We start from the raw sequence: 22,283 nt of genomic DNA on the forward strand, positions 1-22,283 counted from the left end.
TCATACCGTCATACAATCCATGCATTATTACGTGATATACGGCAGACGGTATTTTCCAAAGCAATGCTATTTATTCACGAAGCAGGGAGGTGAGGGGTCTGTGCGATAATAACTGCTAGCAAAATCCAAAACAGTTGCTGTACCACTACATTCTTCTTGAAATTCACACATTATTCCACTAACCTACTTGCTCGGGAGTGAGTTTCAGCCATTTTGGCTAGCTCAATTAATTAATAGCAGTCTGCCCCTAGTGGCCAATCGTGTATTTTACGTTACGCAACAAGGACAAATTCGGAGAAAAAGAAATGAGAAACTTGATGACTTAAACCTTCGAAAATTCAAACCTGGATTTCTGGTGTCGAATATGTAAATGTTTTTAAGATTAAACTTTTACCTGAATAATGAAGTTTGACCTCCCGGTCCTAGTGCCTATCTCAACATCCTTCTCCGATGCACCAGCTATTTTTTGCGTGTTTCTTTTTGCGTTATCGTCTTTTATTGCATTGCTCCTTATTCTGTACCGCACTTCTTCTGGTCCTACTGCCCCCCATGCACCTGTCTCCAACCTGCAAATAGGCAAAAAAAAGAAAAGAAAAAAACTTGAGATTTACACTTCGATCACATGCTTCATCACGAATCCAAAAAAACATGCAATTACCTCATTTGCATCCCTAGATTTCCCTCAGTGGCCAATTGATGGCCATCACCCTTTGACTCTTTGGATACGTCCCAGGCTAGTGTGACCTTATACTGCATAAAAGGTTATAGAATGGTTATGCAAGATGGAAAGGATTCCAAAATGTGGGCTGAGAGCCCAGAAAGCTAGCATGCAGCGCCGAGCTATAAATTATACATATCAAAAGCTGTAATGCACAACTACTAGGGCAAAACCTTGATCTCAAAGGGAAGATCTAAAATGTGAGAGGTCAACAAGTGAGTCTAAGCTCAGTTTTACAAAAACAAGTGGTCTGTGGGAACAGCTGAGCAACGGGTGACCTCGGACTTCTTAGCTAGTTAGCGAACTAGCCGAGCTGCCCCACTGCCCTCCCCCACAAATGTTATGATCTTGATGAGTAGAGCACTTAGTCCTTCACCTCGGTGGGCAATAATTAGAGGCAAAGCTTGTCCCTCGCCTGACAGTGCCAGCGATCCTATGGGACAATAATTACAGCAGCCAGAGCTAAGGGTGACACTTATTACCTCTCACACACGGGTTGTGACATCGCTGTTTTATACCATGTTAAAACGTCCAGGCCTTATGCTGTCCTGCACACTGTTTTGTTTCTGCATTTCTTGCTGTCATGGCAACAAGATACCCTTTTATATAAATAAAAAAAGCCGCTTTTCCAGCATAAATTGCATGCAATACAGGATATACAACCAAGACCCAACTGCGTACCCCAACCCGCCAAAATTAAAAAAAGTCAATCTTTGTAACAAGATCTAAAAAAACAGCTTCATTTGACTCTAATGTCCTCTCTGGTGTCAGCTGAGCAGCAGCCGCATGGTTTTAAATCTCAGAAAACAGACCTTGGTGGCGATCATTGTTTCACTTATGAATATTAATGCATCTTTAATTCTAGGCTGCTTTAAAACGCCCATGTGAAGCAGGACCGGCTCCTGTTCAAACCGTGTATCAGACGCCCGCGATATTAAAGCCTCGCCTTTGATTCTTAATTGCAGAGGCGCTGAAGTGAGCGGCGGACTGAATGTAAAGCTTTAATTAACTTATATCACAGTCACCCTTGGCTGTCACTCGCACAGGGGGAGTGTCACATTAACCCACATTCCCGAAACGCTCGGTGCAAAAGGAGCGAGGGCTCTTAACTCGAAAATTATTAATAAAAATAATTATTAATAAAACATGTGACCCCCCCCCCCACCGCAAAAGTACTTGGCTACTTCAGAGAAAGCTGGTTGGGTAGGAGCATATATCTTGATATGCCGTCTCATCTATGAACATTTGTCTTGCACCGACTGCACAGAATCTCACACATTAACACACAAACCGCATTTGCAGTTTAGGTGATTCAGGACACAAAAATGGCCAATTTAATGGGATGGCAGGGTATGGTGTATGACAGTCTGCCCCCTGCTGGTGGGTTATAGGTACTCAAAACATGCCGATTTCCTGCAGCCGGAGAGAGGAGTAACATTCGCAATAACCACATAAATATGTTCACAGACGTGAGAAAAATCTTGAAGCGGACTAGGAAAAGAGTTTGTTTTAATTACCACTCATAGAATGACAGGACAGGCTTATTTTGGTGTGTGAATCGATGCGTTAAGAAACTCAGGCAAATTTTTAATTATTAATGCATTTATTGGAGAGCAAATCATGTTTAAAATAATCCCATGCCAAGGCAGTAATGAATAGTGTAAAAATCAAGCAGACAGTTATATTACATATGCACAATCCTTATTATGGGAGGGGCAAAACTTAATCTACAGTATAATCACAATCATGTACTATATGCAAATTCTCATAAAAACACCCAAATGGAAACAGGGCACAGATTAAAATGTTTACTCCGATAAAAGCCTCCAAAACGTGTAGGAGTCCCTCAGAGGGGGGCAGTTAACACACTGCCCCCCCCATGACAGTGTCAGCACAAAAGCGGAGGGAGCATTAAAATATTCCTCATTAAAAGCCTTTCACAGAAACATACCTCTGAACTTTAATACGGGTCTTAAAACCGTCAAAATCAAAACCCAAATGGTGTTTGTAAAAGGTGCCGGTTTCAACCTGCGTAAAAACACACAGATTGGTGAATGAAATATCAGCACGGGAGACAAACTGAGCAGAAGCCCCAGAAAAACATGAAATGAACAGGGAAGATTTAGACCAAAAACTACTTTCGTATGAAAATAAGCACAAACCACATTTTCAGCGTGATTTTCAAAAGAAATAACAGTAACGGTGAACTGAACAAAATTAGTTTCAAAACGGTGGAGGATAATGAGACCATGACAACACATCCAGGGAACAGCAACACATTAAGACAGTGAGATTACCCCACACAGCCCAATTACAGCGGATCACAGGACCGCCGCCGCGCCGGCGTGGGTGTATCCAGTGGAAGTGCTCGGACCGCTAAGGCGCGGTGTGAGCTGGACCGTCACCCAAAGAGGGCGCTCTTCCCTCTTCCTGCGCCAATGTTGAGGCTCACCTCCGACGGACCAGCGCCGCATCCTGTCAGCAGGCCTTTCCTGCTTTCGTTTTCTGCTTCCGTTTGAAAAGCCTCTTAACCACAGACTTTCGCTTCTTTTTGATCTTCTTCTTGCCTGTTTCAAGAAGCCAAAATTAGATGTAAATTGCACATTAGTCCTCCGTGTGGACATTAAAGTATGGATTTTCCCCACTACTGGAAAATCCTGGCAACACTTTCCGTCCTGAATTCCATACATGTATGAAAAACGCAGGCTTTTCTATTCAAGCTTGTCTGTTTGGACAGGGAAGCTCAGGGCCAGGGGGCCAGCAGGACGAGGTTCAGGGCAGCACGAGGGGCACTTAAACTCACCAAGCTGCTCCATCATCTGGCTGAGCTGCTCATCTTCATCCTTCTCCCTACACCGCAAGGACGTCACACACCCGCACAAAGTCATTTTGCAATTGTACTCAACGTGGCAGATGATTCCTCTCGGATAGAAATGGATATGAAAACTATGGACACATTTGCTTATGCACCTCAAACAACTGGGAAACTCTGTAAAGTAAAAGCAGGTGACACACATTGGGAAAAGCAGAGTATAGATTAGATTATTTGTAGGAAAGAATTCATTGTTTATTACTTGCACTTTCCAGTCTAACCTTACAGATGCTTTTCATAGCGTCATGGCACCTGGGCACATGAGGGATGTTGTACATAAATCTTTGTCATTTGATCTACATTTTTAAAACTGATCTCTTCAGTTCGGATTCCAGGTCCTTTGAGGAGGCTAGATGGTCACTTAGCTGCCTGAGGCTTTTGCCGATTCGTCTGCATGCACAGGTGAGCGGCTTCCATCAAGCCGTCCACGTTAAAAAGCCCTAGGATCAGCAGATGATTCACTTCTATATTATTACGCGAGGTTTGATCTTCTCGGCATACAAATCAATTTCTACACCATTAAGATGGTTTGAGAACCTTTAAAAAAAGGTGTGAATGATTGATAAAAATCTGAGAAATTGCCAAACACTTTCTCCAAAACTTGGAGCATAATAGAGCTTTAGTCTTCCTGTCTATGTCAAATTTAAGAAGGGCTCTAAATGTGCTGCCACTGCTAAAGACCCCTAACAGCTGTATTCAGAGTGCAGGATCACCGTTGATCATTAAGGAGCATAACACAGGCCACTTCAACGGACCTTAACTTGCCAACAAAACGGTAGATAAAGATTCCAGAAGATGGAACTGTAGATAAAGATGAGTTACGCAACTCCGTACACGAGTCAGATTGCGCTCTAAGCAGCAGCAAGACCCGTCACCAAAAGACGGTCACCCAGACGCCGTTGGCTCGGCTGTAGAGGAAGAGAGGGGGCTACTGACCTCAGCCGGTCCTCATCCAGCCCCTCGATGATGGCGTTCCTGTCGTTGACGATCTCCAGAAGCTTGTCCATAAGCTCTTTCTCCCGCTTGTGTTCTGCAGCCGTCTTCCGATCACCTGCATTAATGAGGGGGCACCGGCTACATATGATGCAACAGAACTGTGTACTGCAGACCCCCAAGGCGGCAGCAAAGCCCCCTCAAAGGTCTGCCCGCCCACTGATAAGACCACGGCGACTCACTCGGTGTCTCAATCAGCTTCCGCAGCTGCACCTCCACTTCAGGCTGCTGCTCCTCCAAATCCTGAGTCTTCGCACTACAAACAGCGAACCCACAGAACTGCAGGTAAAATACTGACCTCCTGAGGAAAGCCACACGGCTGCCGCTAGGCAAGCGGCCAAGCTCCCCCTGCTGGAAGACGGCGGCCTTACATGTAGACCAGCTCGGACTCCCTTCTCACGAGACTCTGCTTCTCGTTAATGAGGGCGAACCAGTCCACCATCAAAGCATCAAAAACATCCTCCTGTCCTTCTGAAACGCAAAAGTACCATCGGTAGGTGAGATACGCACAAGCAACGCCCAGAGTGTATAAGCGTATAATCCATCAGGGACATTTCTTGGTCTTAAGTACACTGAATTCCCCCCCCCCCCCCCCCCCCAAAGCATATATTCAGGAGGGATTTACTATGCATTTGTACCAACATTCAACTGAAATACACACAGCAACTCATCACATCAACCCACATCAATCCTTTACTCAAGCACATATAATTGACTATTTTTATAGGGTAAAAACTTCCAGGTAGCAGCTGAAATGTCATCATTAAATCCTATTAGAATAGAAGCATTTAACAGAATTCAGAACATAGTAACAACCTCCAATTTCATTTCAGCTCGCCCTCTGCGTAAAATCTAACAAATTTAAGAAGTTGCTCTCTCTCTATTTTAATTATACATAGAGACATACATATAAAAAAAATGATATGGCTCCCCTCAGACACCCATTTGACATTGGAGTCGACTGCGGTTCATCTGACATTTTCAATTAGCTTCTCCTCAGTTTCCTTAATGGCGCCACGCTGGCCTGGGAGTAGGAGGCAGGACCAGCAGCAGGTCCTGATTAAACCGACGAGTCTGTCGTCAGTAGGACAGCCGGTTGGGCGGCAAGTCTGTGGACCCCAGACAATAAGTCACCGGCATGTCAGTGCTCCTTCAAGGTCATTCCAGGGGGGTGGGGGAGCAGGCCGCCCACCCCCATACTCTACGGCCAGCCGGAGTTCCCCCCCCCCCCTAACCTGTTTCTATCCTGAATCTCAGTTCCACAGAGACTGGAGGCTTATTGGGAAGAAAATGAAGGAGAAAGACCATATTTGGGTCTCTGTGCTTCATGAATGAGGTTTGACATGTGACAGCAGCACTTCATACATACACACAGTTCGGGAACGAGAGCATTCAGTGACCATTAAAGATCAGGATATCAACCGGGTCACTGATAAACCCTTAAGGGGTGTGTGTGGCGAGTTTGGAGTCTTTGCCAGGTACCAGGAAGTCACCAGCTCAAATCCCATACCTGGAAAAATCACATTTCAGTCCTTCGACAAGAACCCTTAAAAAATATATATCTCCTAAAAACTGCTTTGGGGTGTCGGATGAACCTGCACTCTGACCCCAAGCTTACCCACCTGCACAGGGTCTCAAGGAGACACACAGAACTCCTGTGCACCTGTACAGATGGCTAACAAGTGTTATTGGTGTCTGCTGAGGGAACATTCTGTGTCCTGCACGGTGATGAAGCGGCTCTAGCTCAGGCCAACATGAAGATTAAGGCCGACAGTAGGCCTTGTGCGGCTCGGTGGGTGATGCTTGCTGCCCCAGCTGGGGCTGCAGTTTGCAAGCGCATCCTGCATGTCACTGGCCTCCCTCCAGGAACCACAGATTCCTGCTGCATTCCGATAACCTGCAGATAGGTGATATGGTACCACGAAGCCCGTATCTCAGCCCGGTCTCCGGGGACCCCCAGACAGTCCAGTCCATATTCTGATTCCTCCCAGCTTGAGAAACAGCTGCTAAGCTACTGTCGGGGTGAGAATTTGGAGAGAGATTCTCTAATGGATACTACCCTATCCAGGCTAACCCCGGCCTCATCCTCAGGACCGTCAGGCTCAGTGCAACTCTGTACCGGATTATTATAAATACACAGCCTTCACACCGCAGCCATTTTCTTTAAGGATATTGGGAATAACCATATTCATGGTACAAATGGACTCTCAAATGTCAACCGTTATTGGTTCACCGGGGAGCACCAGGCTTCATGGGACATGCAATGACAGCGGCAGACCCAAGGCCAGGGGGATGGCTTGGCGGGGGGGGCACACGGACAGAGCGGCAGACCCAGAGCCGGCCTGGCACCTTTCTCGGCTCCCCGCAGACGCTGCTCCAGCTCCACGCCCTGCCTCTCCAGCTCACTCAGACCGTCCTCCAGCGCCTTCAGCTCCCGCTGGATCTCCTCCTTCGGGATGCATGACGACTGGTCCTGAAGTTAGCAGGGCGAACGGAATTAGGAAGCTCAGCAAAGCACAGCAGAGCGCCACTCGAACCACAGACCCCACAAAACATTCTTTGCTCCTATTCAGAAGAGAACCCAGTTTGTCCTGATGTAGATGCCATTGAGCGCTAACATGCTAATGAAGATAGAAGCATCTAACCAATGTCACGCATAGTATGGGGCCCAGAAACAGTCGTGTGTAATATATGTAATACACACACACACACACACACACACACACACACACACACGGGAAATGCCTTCACTTCAGAAGTCCCCCTAATCCCAGTAAGCACTGTGGAGGAACCCGACCTTTTCCCGATTCTCCCAACACCGTTACCAGGGCTTCTGCCGCCGACGGCATTTTAATTCATCTTTCGCAGACTTTTGTCTTGGGCACAATTTATCAGAAGGCAGCACAGCCCCAGGATAAATGTATCTACGAGGCTCTAAACAGACTCCTGTCAATTCTACCCCCCGCTCCGCTATCAGCAATTGAAGGACCATATGTCAGAAGCATAATTAATGTGTAACGGCCCTACCTTGGGTGACTCCATTTCAGGCTTAGGGCTGTGTGGGGAAGGTGAGCCTTTAACAGCATTCAAACCTGTGAGGATGAGGGGGAAGGGGGGGGGGGGACAATCAATAAATACTTAGCTGGCTAATTAGAATTGTAAAGTTTTCCCAGGCGCAGTTATGCACCTTGTCACTGAGCAGCCAGCAGCACATGACTGTGTGGTGGGGGTGGGGATTGCAATTTGAGCTGAAGGTCTGGTCAAAGAAAGAAAGAATTCAAGGATTTCTTCCTTGAATTTCTGGGCCTTAGCTGAAAGTTGCTGCAAAATCATATGACTAATGCAAAGGAGTCGGAGTTACTATACTAACACAGGTCGGGTTGCTACTTTTATCCAGGTGAGTCACAAGGGCACTGGCCTCATCTGAAAGCTGATTGGTCCCTTGGGACCCCCTCCCGTCACCAAGCAATTCAAAACATATTACTGACTAACAATTTTGTATGAATTATGGACCCTCTTATGCATCTCCTACCTTAACATCTCCTAGAATCGCCCCAGTTATTAACCTTCCTGCCATATCCGTGTACCAAAGACGATGCTTACCTGGGCTCGCATGGGCCTCAAAGGCCTTTGGGGACGTCGCCACAGGCTGAGTGTGGCGGCCGCTGGCGGTGTCACTGGGTCCCCCCATTATCTTCTTGGGGGGTGGGGAGCCGAATTTGATAAAAGCTGCAGGTCTGGGGAGAAAGTGCGGGGAGTCAAGCATCCCCCGAGGATTACGGCACCAAATCGAGCTCACCTGATCTCACCTCACCTCAGGAAATAAGAAATGAAGAGAACCGAATAGCCGAGAGAGACTCAAAGTAACGGCTTTTCGCTGAAGGTGGGGGGGGTGGGGTGGGGTGGGGGGGCCTTCAAACACAACACTCCTTGGGGCTCAGGAGGGTAGAGGACAGGCCTAGTGGCTGCACCCCCAGCCAGCCAATCACTACGCAGCACGGCGAAGCTGGGGGGGGCAACATCCTGGGGGTAGAGACAGACAGGGTCGACTTTTTTCCCCCCCTTGGCCGATTTGTAGTTTCACCCGGGTGGCTATACCCACTTACCCTGGAGCATACCAAAGAACAAGTGGGGGGGGAAGGGAACTTACTTCGTTTCTGGTCTGCCAGACAAAGGTTTCAGGTTTGCTCTCCAGCCTGAAGGACATGTCGACCCATCGGACCCTAAGGACCAGCAATTAATACAGTGACCTTAGACCAGGACAGGGGTTACAGACTCTCTCGTACGGCCTGCCGACCGCATCAGACAAAACCTGCATCTTTCGCTGCATGAATCTGACCTCTTGAGGAAATTAGCTGATGAACAGATAGGCTGGATGCTCCGCCGTGCAGCGTCTGTACCAGCAGCATCCCACACGAGGCCTGTTATTAATTGCCAGTAGCACGGCCCGCAGGCATTATGGGAAATACCTCGAGTGGGAATGAGTTCCCTAAACTCTAGACTAGAGCAAGCGCTTGCAACCCTTATGCCACTATTACGGGGAGACGGGAAGCTGCGAAAAGGCAGGATTCATCCACGGATTAAAAGACAGCATCCGAACACTTGAAGCTACATGCACAGCCCACACTCAGAAAATTCGAGGGGATGGTCATGCTTTATAAACCTCCATTAAGATAAGATTAGCACAGCTTCCCAATGGAGAAAAAAAACAAGGGTTCTGGCTGTAAGCAGCATCTCATCTTATGACAGACAGCCTAGTCTCACGCAGCTCACCTTTGGACGCATAGGGGGAGCCCTGATGCTCCTTACCACCAGTCTTTGTCTCCGCCAGTCTCACACCACCGCTGCTCTTGCCTCCCTGCCCACCGGGGGCACTAACTGGGGCAGGTTCGCTCCCGAGGCTGGGGTGACAAAGGTTGTTAGACTCATTACACTGGCAGGACTCCAGTGGAGATTCAGCAGCCACAGCCAAGAACATCACTTCCCCAAAATACCCTAACTCTCCAAAAAAAAAAAAAAAAAGCCAAGATGTCATTTTCACCAGTAATACCCTTGTAAAGGCTTGAAGGGAATTCCCACCCACCCCCCCCACCCCCCCAATCTCAGAGTGGAAGGATGTGATATCAACACAAAACACAATAAGTGACTCATTCCTAGTTACAGACGGTCCTCTAAGCTTGTGAAACACAGTCAGTCATTCTCTTTCCGGCAGATGGACACCGACAGGACTCACCGGCCGTCAGCCTTCCAGAGCCCAGCTTTGGGCGCCATGTTGTTGTTATTGTGGTTCAGCTCGGTGAGCTTGCTCGCCACTAACGCCCTGGCTCTGTCTTTCTCGTCGGAGGCTGCCGGTACACGGGAGACCGGCTGGGGGTCCGGGCCGGCCTGGAAGAAGCGCTGACGGGCCGCCTGAGTCTTAGCAGCCGAGGGGGTCCAGGGAGATCCGGCTGGGACCATGTTTGCGGGCCCCCCGGGAACAGTCGAGGTGGACCGCGGAGGGTGACTGCTCACATTTTTGAGCCCTGAGGAGCTGATGCTGGTGTCTGCTTTGGGGTCATGTCTGTGCAGAGCCACCCCAAGGGAGGGCAGAGTCTTCTGACCACTCTTGGCGCCCTGGTGAGTCGTGCAGACGAAGGTGCCGGGTTTGGGCCCAACCTTGTACGTCCCAGAAAGGAGGATGTTGGAGCATTCGGCGCACCTGTCAACACACGAGCACCCATCAGCACCAGGAATGTCACGCCACAGCACACGCAATTACATCCCTAATGACGGTGTAACATTACTTGAAGCAGCTCCTGTGGTAGAGCTTTCCATCCACTAGGTGGCGCTGGACCAAGTGGACATGGTTTTTACAAACCACACAGGTACTGCTTAGAGTGCCAGTTTTATTGGACGTCTCGACCAGAACCTTTTTCTAGAGCGGAAAGAAAAATATATATATTAATCTATATGGGCGGTATAGTTAATCCCTAACAAACATGGCCCAAATCCTCCAAAGCCCATTCCTACATCTGCACAAGCTACCAGCTCTCCAACACTTAAGAAATTCTACACTAGAGGGCGGTAAAATGTCACATTTCAGCTAAAATGGCTATCCAGTCCAAATAAGTTTTGGCTAAAGACTTCAGTGCCTCATTTCAGAGGACTGTCTGCCCCGCTGTCATGCGAACGACTGCAATACCTGCACATTCTGGAACACTATTCTCTATTCTTAGGGAATCTTTAGAATTATACATAAAGGCCGAGAAATATAAATAGCACACAGATGTACAGTTCATAAATTGAGAGGGAATGACGTACATTAACACTTAATATGGGCAGTGTGGTCGGGGGAATGCAAGGGTTGCTTATGTTAAATACCCCATAGACTGCTCACACTACCCTAAATATCATGGAAATGGACTTGGTGAGCTCATTTACTTACTGGGTGTAAAAATATTTGCCTTATCATATGTTGCAGTGAAACAGGCATTATTACTAAGCTATATAACCGGATCCGTAGTCAAAGCACAACAGCTTGCGTCCCTAATCAAAAAAAAAAAAAGAAAAACAAACAAACCCAACCCATTTGCCCTGCGATAGACTTTACACCATCAGCATGGGACAGTAGACAGGCGCTCGATCTCACGGCACGTTCCACTTTCCCAAAGTGCGGCTCCATCACATTCCAGCTGGACAGCCCGGTCTGTACCTGGTCGGGCACTCGGGGAAGCTTTGGTGAGGGTTTCTGAGGTTTCCTAACAGAGGTTTCCGGAGCGGAGGGTGGCTGGTTCTCTGTGGCGGACACAGAGGCGAAGGGTTTGGCCACCACTGGCTGATTCTTCTTTCCCGACGGCTCCTCCTTGGATCCCTCCGCGGCCCTTTTAATGCCACCCATGCCCCCTACTGGAAGAGAGCATACATGTTAAGAGCACAAGAGATGTAACAGGTACTATTTGGGGAAAAAATCTGCATCTGACTTGATGAACTTCAGTTATTCACTCCAAATCATAGGAGATGAAAAGTTGATCAAAGTGGCGCTGCATAGTACAGATTAGCCTGCAGTCACTCATACATTCATTCATTGGCCGCTACCTTTTAATATAGGTACACCAAGATGAATCAGTATACGACATTACAACTTTCATATTCAGAGCAGTAAGGCCAACACCTATACTGAACCTTGCAGCATTAAGGAGAGCCCTTTTCCAGGACAGAGCGCCTCCTACTGGTCAGCATATGCTAGAACCACCAGCAAAAAGGTACAGGCTACCTCAATGATGTATCGGGTGACTAGTAAGCATATATCGGGTCATGGTTACACAGCGGTTTAATGGCTTCCCAGGGGCAGCTCCTGCACTTACTGGGCGACCGGCCATGGAAGTAGTTGTAATACTGCGAGACGTAAGTGAGGATGCTGAGACGATCGGGGATCCTCAAAGCCACCATGTCCTCAGCGTCCAGCAACGCTGGGATCCCCAGCTGCTCCTCCGCCACGCAGAAAGCCTGCGAACAAGACTACCTCGGTCAAAGCGATAATAAAAATGCCAACCACAGCAGAACATAAGTCCCACCGGCTTTTTCAGCTCTGGCCGAGGCGGCAGTCACTTGCAATGAAAATGTCAATTTAAGACTGGACGCATGTACAGAGGGAATTCAAGAGGCCTAGTTTCACGTGGACTTCGAACCGTCCTTCTATGGTGCCCCTATGTGGAATTACAAGATGACAATGCAGGGGGGAGGGGATTCATAAACTGTCAGGTCTGGACTCATCATCCTTTACATGCGTTTAGTATGCTGACATAAAATAGAATTAATTCTGATTAAAAGGGGCAGGACTCTGTTTTACCCACAGCGTTGCTCAGTGTCTCTTTGTCTTTCTTGCTCTGGAGGACCATCACAGATAAGGGCAACAATGGTTGGTTGTTCAAAAAACAAAAAGGATAAATTAGAGAACAGCCTTGAGAGGGGAAAAGGAAAAAAAAACCTGAACAAGAATTGGCTAAAGAACACGATGTTTCCTTTGGACAGCAGTGAGGTGATAAGCGGGCTTTGTGCAGGACGGACCCGGAAAGCGTGCACACATACACCCCAGATCCTCACGTGACGCCTCTACAGGATTATACACAATAGCCTGGGGGAAGGGGGGGTGACAGGGTAGGAGGAACAAGAGAACGAGCGGCACGGAAGCGTGCAAACTGACACTCGACGCGATTGCGAGACCGGAGCACACCGGTGATAAAATATAGAAGGGAACCGTACCCCTGTCCATCTAGGGTTACCGAGGACCCAGGTGAGAGGGAGAGCTGGAGAGGATGGGCAGGTGGGGAGCAGTCAGTCGCAGAAATCGATACATTTTACATACAGTAGAGCTTAGAAAAGGTACTTCATTTTTCAAGAGGAGGACTTCTGGTAACACTTAAGGCCATGTTTATGGTTATTTATAAACATTTTCAAAAATAATGACACATTCATAAAGCATTATAAACACAGCTATAAATGTTTATAAAAAGGCACGACACCAATGTTTAAGCATTATAAATGCTGTATGAAGCTCTCATCTATAATGCCATACAGATACCTTTATAATGCAGTACAAAGCATTCTTAATGCTTACACTGACCAATAATGCATTACAAAGGTTTCTATATTGCATTATAGAGGAGAGCTTCATAGAGCATTCATAATGCATAAAACATGGCTATGCCTTTTCATACATATTCATAGCCTAGTTAAGGCTATATGAAAGCATTATGAATATGTTCATAAATGTATAGAAACTTTTCACCAATTACTGCTCCAATGCAATATCATGAAATACTGCAGCTTCCCAGTCCCCGTCCCCTTTAGCCCAGGGTCACCCAGTCCCGGTTTGGTCCTGGGGGGTGTCAGATTCCAGCACAAGTTGTAGATTTCCACAAAAGACTGAGAGAATCCTTACGTCTCCCAGCTGGAATTTTTTATTTTTTTCTCTTTTTGGGGGGGGGGGGGGGGGTCATCATTTCTACTACAGCTCTCGTGCATCATGCAATTTCAATGAGCATCATGTAGCCCCTGCTGGTGACAGAGCTCATTGATAGTGCACCCCCCCCCCCGGCACCCCCACTTAGACCTCCGGCTCACTGCCGACCCATGACGTCGCTGCTGGTGCCTCACGTTCGGTGGCGAGGCTGCTGGACACAGCGTGGTCCAATCACACGTCAGCTGAGAAACGCAGGCCAGAGAGTCAGCACTTAAAAATAGGCCAATAAAAAAAAATGGGGGGAGGGGGGAAGCGTCCAAGCTGCAGCAGTTTCCAGCAGCTAAAAAACGCTTCCTGCAATCGAAAAGGCAGGAAACAGAATGAAGATGCATCTCTTCCTTTAGAGAAACCCAGGATACTGCAGACCACCGGGCCATGGGTACGAGGCCTGACTGACAGTCCCCCCCCCACACATACACCTCAGCCATGGCTCTAAAGTTTGAACATCCTGAACTTCCCAAGTCCCTATGCATGTGGCCTGGGATTTGTGCCCCAGCCTTGGGCATCCTGGGATAAACACCAGACCCCCCTGACCCTGTACAGGATAAGCAGTAATAAAACTTCTGCCTGGGGTGGGGGGGTTTGGGTGGTGCAAAAATTTTGTACACTGCCCAGTTTCTCTCTCTCTCTTCCCCCCCCATTTGTTGTGCTACCAAATGATACGATTAATTCCTCCTGCCCCTATTGCCATCTGTTGCACAATGCAGCAATATAACGCTACAAAACACATTCCCACAGATGTGGGATTGGCACCAGACCCTCTCAGCGAAGTGTGGGAATGCGTGTGCTTATACGTTTCCCTCATTGCAAAATTCAGACATTCCGGAAGTTTGCAGGCCAAAGGAAAACATTCTGACTGAGCTAAAGCCTTAAAACACTACAAGCTGGGATTTGGTATGGAGGAGGAGCAGTTTTACGGTAGGAGAAAGAAATATTTGGAAATCAGCTACTGCTGTGCGCTGCAGACAAAAGTCTACTTTGGATTCCTTGCTACCATTCAGGAAACATGGATTGTACTGGCAAAGTCCAAAGAAAGAGAGACAAGCGTCAGCAATTGAGAAAACAAGTAGCCTACGACAGATCTCAATGCTACACTTAAAGCTATTATCTCCAAAAAGAAAGAAACAAAAATAGAAAATGCCAGGGAAAGGGTGAAGGAATGGGAGGAGCCTAAAAGTTTAAAAAAGTTTTAAAATACATTTTATGACCCCCTTGGCACATTAATGACAGGTGGAAATGACATGTCTATAATCACCAGTCCGTGGGAACCCACGCAGAGAATAGTTTGAACAGGATTCTGAGTCAAAAAAATATCCATTCTGTTTTGCCGGATACAAAAACTATAAGCAAATTTGCAAAAGAAAAAAAAATGACTAAAAAGTCCATTATCCTGGTCAGCCTAGAATTAAGCGTACATCTTCCATTATGGCGCCGGTTAAACTTAAGTCAGACTGACAGCGCGTGGGACAGCGTCAGAGGCGCGTGGGAGTATCATGCAGAAAGCATCCAGAACAGGCAAACAAAAGAGCGAGACCAGGAAGAAGCGTCACTTCATGCAAGACAAGGAGCAGCTTTTGGGGAAACACACTGACAAATGAAACAACCACTCATGACAAGAAGCTTCAGGCGATTTAGCCGAAGTGAATCTCAAGCCGTGGATCGAACAGTTCAAACAGAACTAAAACCATTCTTGAAAGAACAGGTTTTAAAAGCCTGGTAAATAGAGGCAAGACCACAAAACCGTAGCGTGTCTAAAATGCATTTTTTTAAAATGCTTTAATTGATTTAAAATCCCATTTCATAGGGGTGACAATCAGGCGACATGCTAGAAACTGAAATGGAACGTGGAGATCTTGGGATAAGCAAGTATTACGGCGCTCTGACGAGAGCTTTCAGCGCTCACTGCACCAGCGGCGGGCTGATCTTGGCTCACACTTTTGCTTTCGCCAAGACGCTTAGCTTTAGCCGTATTGCAGTATTATTGACGCTGAATCGCACACCTTGAATGTTTAATCTTAAGTGTCCTTCAACAACACAGGAGCTGCATACAGATCAGCTTGCGGAAACCCTGTACCATCATTCTTCCCAGGTCTTCCCGGTTCCACCGCATTGTTGGCACAGAATGGCCTGCATGTCATGTACCAGAGAGCCGAGGTAACCAACTACGGACTGCGCGCAGTTGAAAGCTGAATTTGAGGTTGTTTCCTGACACGCTTCTGGAAATAAAGTAGATTGAAGAAAGAAAAAAAAATAATAAATAAATAAAACTTACCAAATGATTGTTGTCATACACGTTTTCCTTACGCAGGGAGTCGTAATTTCTAAGGGAACGACATAAGGGAATGAAAAAGTGTTAAAATCCATGCTGCATTTATTCTTATACAAGTATAATTATTTGTGCGGTATATCAGTTATTTTAAATGTACAGAATCACCCACCTATTTGCTTTCAAAATATGTACGGACACACAAGAACTTTGACCAAGTTTTAAACTGTTAATACTTAAACGTAGGAGGCTCGGTGCCAATTATACAAAGTTCCCCAGAAACACACACAAGCATACGACGTAAAGAATAGGACCAAAGTGAGACTGAGTTTTGCCAAAAGGGGGGGGGGGGGGTTACCGGCCATAACTTTGTTTGGTTCATCTTAACGAAATATGAAGAAATGTATTTGGATTTTATGGGATAAACTTAACAGCCAGACAGTCTACATACGTCCGACATAAGGCAAGGGTCACCGCTTTCTACACTAATTCTTTAATAAAAATGTAGAAAAGGAAAAAAAGTGCCGTAAGTCGTTTGCGATTAATTACGTATATTTTTGTACAAAGAAACTTGGAGACAAACATTTTACGCCATCCGTAGGCTGTTATGTTTTACAGCTTCCACATGCCATTATATTAGAGACCATTCAAAAGTGCATGAAACTTCGCATTTCCACTGAGAAGCAGAACTCCAGGTCACCAAATAGGTACACAGTGCGCGATCATGCAGCGCGATCCTTCGCGTACGCGTCAGCTTCAAGCCAATTACTCGCAGCTGTATGTCATCATATGAACATTACATTCAATCCACAACTGAAATAAACAATAAAAGGAATAAAGAAGCCGCGAAAGCGCTTCCGATTACATCGATCACGAAAAGCAGTAGAAACACCACAGACAACCCCCGATTATCAGCACTGGCTACAGCGCTCTTCATGTGCTGGGATTTGTTTTCATTTTATCCAAAACTCACATGAGATCCGGTCTGTGCTTGTGGATCAGGGCACAAAACGCCAGTCCATCCCTAAACGAAGTTGTCATGTTGGTGATGTTGACATCTCGGTAGCCGTCGCATTGAAGCTTGCACCACTGCTGCAGCGCTTTGATGGCAGCCATCCTTCAGCGGAGTGCCTAAACTGAAATGCGGAAAAGTCCCGGCGCTCGGCTTTATAGCGGCGCTGGGATTCCCGGAAATTCCCAGATATTCCTGAATGCGGGATGCAATAATCACGGCTCCTGCAGAACAAACTAATACGGACCCGGCAACTCCACCTGGAAAAGGGTTATTTTCATGACGTAATTGGGAGGAGTTTGGGGGAAATGAGACGTTATATCTTTACCTCATGTATAGTTTTACTTTTTATTTTGATACCTAGTTCAGTTCTTATCATGCACGGTAACTGTCATGGTAACTTGAGTGATAAGAACCGAAACACTGAAGCAACTGCATGTGTTAAAGTTAAATTATTATGTATTAGCTGCATGAACATAAAAATGTGCGAGAGCTTTGTTGTCTTTACAGGAATCTGTTTCTGTTAATATCAATCATTCACAAGCTATTTGGAAGTCTATCCGTATCAGTAACCCTATTCATGTCGAATTATACATCACAATAAAATGTTACGTTCCTACTTATTAAAATACGTAAAACGAGTTTTTAGACGCTAAGGTAGCGTGATCACGTGTTTAAAATACATCACCCCAATGTTTGTCATTGATAAATCATTGTCCTAGGTCAGGGATTTCCAACCCTTTCTTTGAGGTGAATGGGGGCTACTTTTAACAAGAAAATTTAGGCGCTCCCCTCCCCCCGTTCAGACGGTACATTTTGCCGATTGGGGGTGACGGAGTCCCGATCGACTATGAGTGTTATATAAGGATCCATTGCCATAGATTAATGTCTGGGATCATTGAAATACCCTCCTACCAGGGAAGCTACGACAGTCATAAATTGGGCAGATTCACCCTGGCGGGATGCAAACTGGATATAGGCTACATTCACACTTTAGGGACGCTAATTAGCAAAAAAAAAAAAAACATATCATGGAGCCATTATTAGGCCTATTTGGTCCCACACCGGAGAGCATGAAGTCAAGCCCACTTGCCAGTTTGCTTTATAAATACTGCTTCTCTTCGTATTTAAAGAGTCTACATATCTAAAGTCTCACCTCGATGCACGTTTTTTGCCTTGAGATGCATGCTGTTGAGATTTGATCAATGCCAGTAACGTTATATTAAACGTGCTAAAACACTGGTAGCTTGTCATATGGCATCATTCAGCGAGCAACGAATGTAGTTTAAAGCTCCGCACTGTCACGTGATCTGTAATTTCACGTGTATATTTGCGTGCTTGCGATGCGCCTGCAATGCAATGTTTTTTTTTGTATCTCTCCGTAGTGATTACCATGGGCGTCCTTAGGTCCGATCACTTGGGGCTATAGTCCTGAGTACATTAAGTATAGCCCCGAGTATTATAACCCCGATGCCAATCTTATCTTAAAAATTAAGTCAAGCCCCAGGTAAACACCCGGATCTTTTCAACAGCCAGAAACGCTCCTGGCGGTTACCCTGAGTGGGAGTCTTGCAGCCGCTGGTTGCCCGTAGAGGTGAGCTGTTTAAATACCTCCATATTTCCAGTAAGTATCTTAAATACAATTGTTTTGCCATCGCGATGCTTACACACACGGGGAATCACTGGAGCCAAGCCTAACCTGGGGTACGTGTCTCTTACTGGTGACAGGTGTGTCCTGTACCTGTCCTTCTTTTAGCACTTGGTGACAGCGTGTCAGGGTTTTGTCCGGCTTCTGTTACATACGTTTTATGGCAGAGTGGTCTATAGCTGCCAGATATACTGTTGAACCGAATTATTACAATAAATAACCGCAAAATTATACGTGGTTGGCATTTATATCTAGTTTTTACCGGTTAACGTCAAAGTTAACAAGGGAAAAGGTAGGGCTAGAAAATAGGGAGACACGGGAAATCGTGTTAGCAGGTATGATAAATTACTGTATACTTTATTCGAACATAAACACTCATTGTACGTGCACATTTTGAAGGAGATCGTAATCTAGGACCGCTCCAACTCACTTACGGGAAAGACCATCGCCTTACAAGCAATGCTCTCATAACCAAAGAATCCTCACTGAGGCAGCAGCATGCAAAACCCCCAGCCGTAGTGCACCGTAGCTGAGGCGCGCAGTGAGAAAAGGGACGAAGTATACTTCATGTTTGTACAATTTAGTCTAGCGTGGTAAGCTAAACTTAGTACGAAGCACTACCAACGAAGGTTTCTACGGTTGGGGATTTGAATCCCTGCAGTACTTGTGCAGAATTTACACGTTCGCTTAAGTAGTTAATTTTTGGGACGCATGCCCGCACTGGAAACCCCTTACACATCCCAAGCTCACAGAGCCCGGCCTGCAATCAAAACTGAAGTCACAGGAATAGTACACAGACTGGCATCCACTCCTGTCTTCTGTATCAGCCTCTGCCAGCAGGGGCAGTTCTCACAGTACCACTGACTCATTATGAAGTGGTTTGCTGGACACTAATTGACACTCATGCATTTTTGGTAATGACTTTATTATGGTTTCGTACTTCTTGGGAGATATTTGTGGGTTGATTGTATGTCTTAATGACAAGTTATAGCATTTCTGATTTCAAATGTGAATTTTTAAAGCAGTTTGTATGTCTTGTTTTTCCACACAGTTACTTGTTTCTAGTCATTTATTCATTGTTTTGTGTTCTATAGCACTTGTCCATTTCTGGGTTGCGGGGGTCCATTCCGGAACCTATTCCGTAGAGAATGGGTGCAAGGCAGGGAACAACCCAGGATGGGGAGCCAACCCCATCACAGGACACACTCACACACCATTCAGACCTACAGGCAATTTGGTGATTCCAAATAACCTCAGCGTGTTTTTGGACTGAGGGGAAAAGCCGGAGGACCCTGAGGAAAGCCCACGATGACATGGGGAGAACATGCAAACTCATCATCAGCCTATTTGTAAGTGTGAGTCGTCCGTTAAATCGGCCATCCTTAACCCAGGGACTGTCCATATACTAAACACCAGAATTAAATCTGTGAGTTTGTGTGTGAATGTTTTACTCGCAGAAAGCACAAGTAACTGCAGTTAGGAAGCAGCCAGAATTTGCACATGATCCAAATCATCTGTGCTGCGAGAAATGACTGCCATGCAGGGTGGATAATGGGCGAGTTAAAGATTATATGATCAGCATACCTGACCCTCGCAGACCACATAAAGACCATGACCCTTCTCAGGACCGTGAGCACATCCATTTGGACGTCACAGTACCAGCCAAGGTGGTTTGCATTGTTGTGGGGCGTGTGCCCATCTGCAATGAAGCTAATGGTATCCAACTGCAGACACCTCTGTGCCAACGTAGGGTCCTTATCACATGGATCTTTGGATATGTGCGTATCTGGATCGTCCAGGTTCATATTCTACAGGTGAAGGACTTGAGGAGAGGCAGAGGATGGTTTTCTGCTTTGGAGACCAAGGACCTTATTTTTGAGGTGAGAGAACTAGAGGAACAATCAGCTGGAGCAGAGACTTGGGTACATGACACAAAAATGATCAAACTCCCATTAAAAATGCAGACGTTAAATTCTCTTCATGTATGAACGTGAAATTCTTGCAACTATATGTCTACAACACATCAGCTATACTTGATGAGCAGTTAGTTTGGCCATTTTCTTCTGAAGTCCGACAAGGGATCCTCAACACATGGTTACCCCACATCGATTCCCATCTGCATGACCGACACTCTTAATGAAGAAATCAGGCTGCAGTTGGGGATGCATTCCTGCAGACTTCCTGATTATTATTTAGCAGAACGAGTTCAGGCCGCGGCGGGAAACAATTATCTGTCCTTTGATGACACAGGCGAGAAATGATTTGATTCAAATTTGTCCCATTTCTCATGAACATCGGAAATTTGTCTTAATTACGAAGAGCACCGGCGAAATCGTCCACTAGAAACCACAGGATGGCTGAATGTTTCTCACGGAAAAAGCAGCATTCTGCATCTGTACCGAATCGACACAGTTGTGGTTCGGTGTCTGATTGCTTAGAAACATCTGACGACTGCGTCCTTTGAAAGATCTATGTAGCCTTGTGGGCTGCATCTTTTGAAGGTTCGTGCAATGAATCATGGGATATGTTGGGCTGCAAAGAATCCAGCGGGTGGATCCTTCACGACTCGGCCAAAGGAGGACGTTGCTAGACCGTGTTTGAATGAGCCTTCGAAATGGAACAGCCTTGTCGCTCCGCTGTGACACTCTCAGCCATAGAAGGATGCAGCCCCGAAATTCGGATCCAGCCTTCGTTTGCAGCTTTGGGGCTGTGACAACCGCAAACACCAACCGTAATTACAGATTTTTTCTGCTCAACAGAGAAAAACCTTCTTTATTTAAAACTGACGCTGACTTCCTGGAATGAGCGCGGAGACCTTGGCTGCCAGCTCATTACCATACAGGCACCAGGCAGCCCGTCAGGGTCACGGTGGAGCAAACACTAATCCACAGGCCAGGGATCATCTCAATATTCTAATGAAAATCAGGCATCAGCAAAGACCCCCACCCCAGATTTTTATTAATCTTCTGCTGGGCAAGCATACCTCTGTCAAACAACACGGGGAGGGGGGTGGGGGAGTCATCCAGACACCTTCAAGCCTCCCTCAATGCCTCTTTCGCATACGGAACAGCACCTTCTGCTTGGGAGCTGGCTGCCGATGAGCCGATTAAACCCAGATGCAGACGAGGCTTCTCATGTCAAAGCGTGGTGGACCAGAGGTGGCTGATGGCATTATGCACGTCAAGGATAGATTGGGATAGGGGGGGCGGGTGGGTGGATCCTAAATGTCGTGGGGGGGGGGGCAAGAGTGCCACCCAAAGCTAATAACCAAAAGAGTGCCACCCTGTTTCACTACTTTTACTATTGACATGCCATGCCCCGCCCCTTGGATGACATCACTGCTCCCCCCGGTGTCCAGGCTGTCAGGACAACCGGAGGGAAAGGAAGCGAGCGGCGGAGACAGTGCCCGAGAGCGTCACCCTGCCATCACCTGTGCATTGTGGGTGCCTGTCACTTTAAGAGGAAGCCCTTCCCCCAAAACACACACACACACACACACACACACACACACACACACACACACACACACACACACACACACACACACACACACACACACACACACACACACACACACACACACACACACACACACACACACGCCTTCTGGAAAAATACAGTTATTCTTATAAACCTGTAAAACACAGTTTTCCCCTCTTCAGCAAGGCCATTAAAAATGAACAAGCAGATTAATAAATAAAGAGATGCAGTCAGTCAACCACACACTGATGTTATGTTTAACTACACATTCAGAAAGCCTTCGCCATTCGATG

General features: G+C 46.6%; 1 protein-coding gene across 5 annotated transcripts; it reads right to left on the bottom strand.

The window, feature by feature from the left end:
- Window positions 1-421: 421 nt before the first annotated feature.
- On the bottom strand, window positions 422-18,128 carry LOC125717389 (MICAL-like protein 2). 5 transcript variants are annotated; one of them, XM_048990273.1, is made up of 18 exons: window positions 18,019-18,037; window positions 16,824-17,122; window positions 15,857-15,905; window positions 11,927-12,068; window positions 11,275-11,468; window positions 10,367-10,497; window positions 9,817-10,281; window positions 9,357-9,484; window positions 8,734-8,806; window positions 8,187-8,320; window positions 7,611-7,675; window positions 6,933-7,056; window positions 4,955-5,054; window positions 4,766-4,839; window positions 4,527-4,641; window positions 3,522-3,568; window positions 3,171-3,285; window positions 422-566 (listed from the first exon to the last, which is right to left on the bottom strand). In XM_048990273.1, the coding sequence occupies exons 2-17, from the start codon at window positions 16,964-16,966 to the stop codon at window positions 3,197-3,199; spliced, it is 2,073 nt and encodes a 690-aa protein (XP_048846230.1). In that variant the 5' UTR covers window positions 16,967-17,122; window positions 18,019-18,037; the 3' UTR covers window positions 422-566; window positions 3,171-3,196. The 5 variants fall into 5 exon arrangements, 4 of the variants coding, with proteins under 4 accessions (XP_048846230.1, XP_048846229.1, XP_048846228.1 ...); XM_048990272.1 differs by lacking the exon at window positions 422-566 and having other exon boundaries at window positions 2,303-3,285; window positions 16,824-16,986; window positions 18,019-18,076; XM_048990271.1 differs by lacking the exon at window positions 422-566 and having other exon boundaries at window positions 2,303-3,285; window positions 18,019-18,034.
- Between the last annotated feature and the right edge of the window lie 4,155 nt (window positions 18,129-22,283).

The sequence above is a fragment of the Brienomyrus brachyistius genome, chromosome 22, assembly GCF_023856365.1.
Source record: "Brienomyrus brachyistius isolate T26 chromosome 22, BBRACH_0.4, whole genome shotgun sequence".
In the NCBI taxonomy this organism is placed as follows: Eukaryota; Metazoa; Chordata; class Actinopteri; order Osteoglossiformes; family Mormyridae; genus Brienomyrus; species Brienomyrus brachyistius.

Bases quoted from the DNA above. Each gene is read 5' to 3' on its own strand.
- LOC125717389 (XM_048990273.1), bottom strand. From the start codon at position 16,966: ATGGCTGCCATCAAAGCGCTGCAGCAGTGGTGCAAGCTTCAATGCGAC. The intron at 10,282-10,366 runs GTAATGTTACAC...GTGTGTTGACAG, and splicing joins TACCACAGGAGCTGCTTCAA to GTGCGCCGAATGCTCCAACA. The intron at 8,321-8,733 runs GTAAGTTCCCTT...CTTTCTCCCCAG, and splicing joins TCTGGCAGACCAGAAACGAA to ACCTGCAGCTTTTATCAAAT.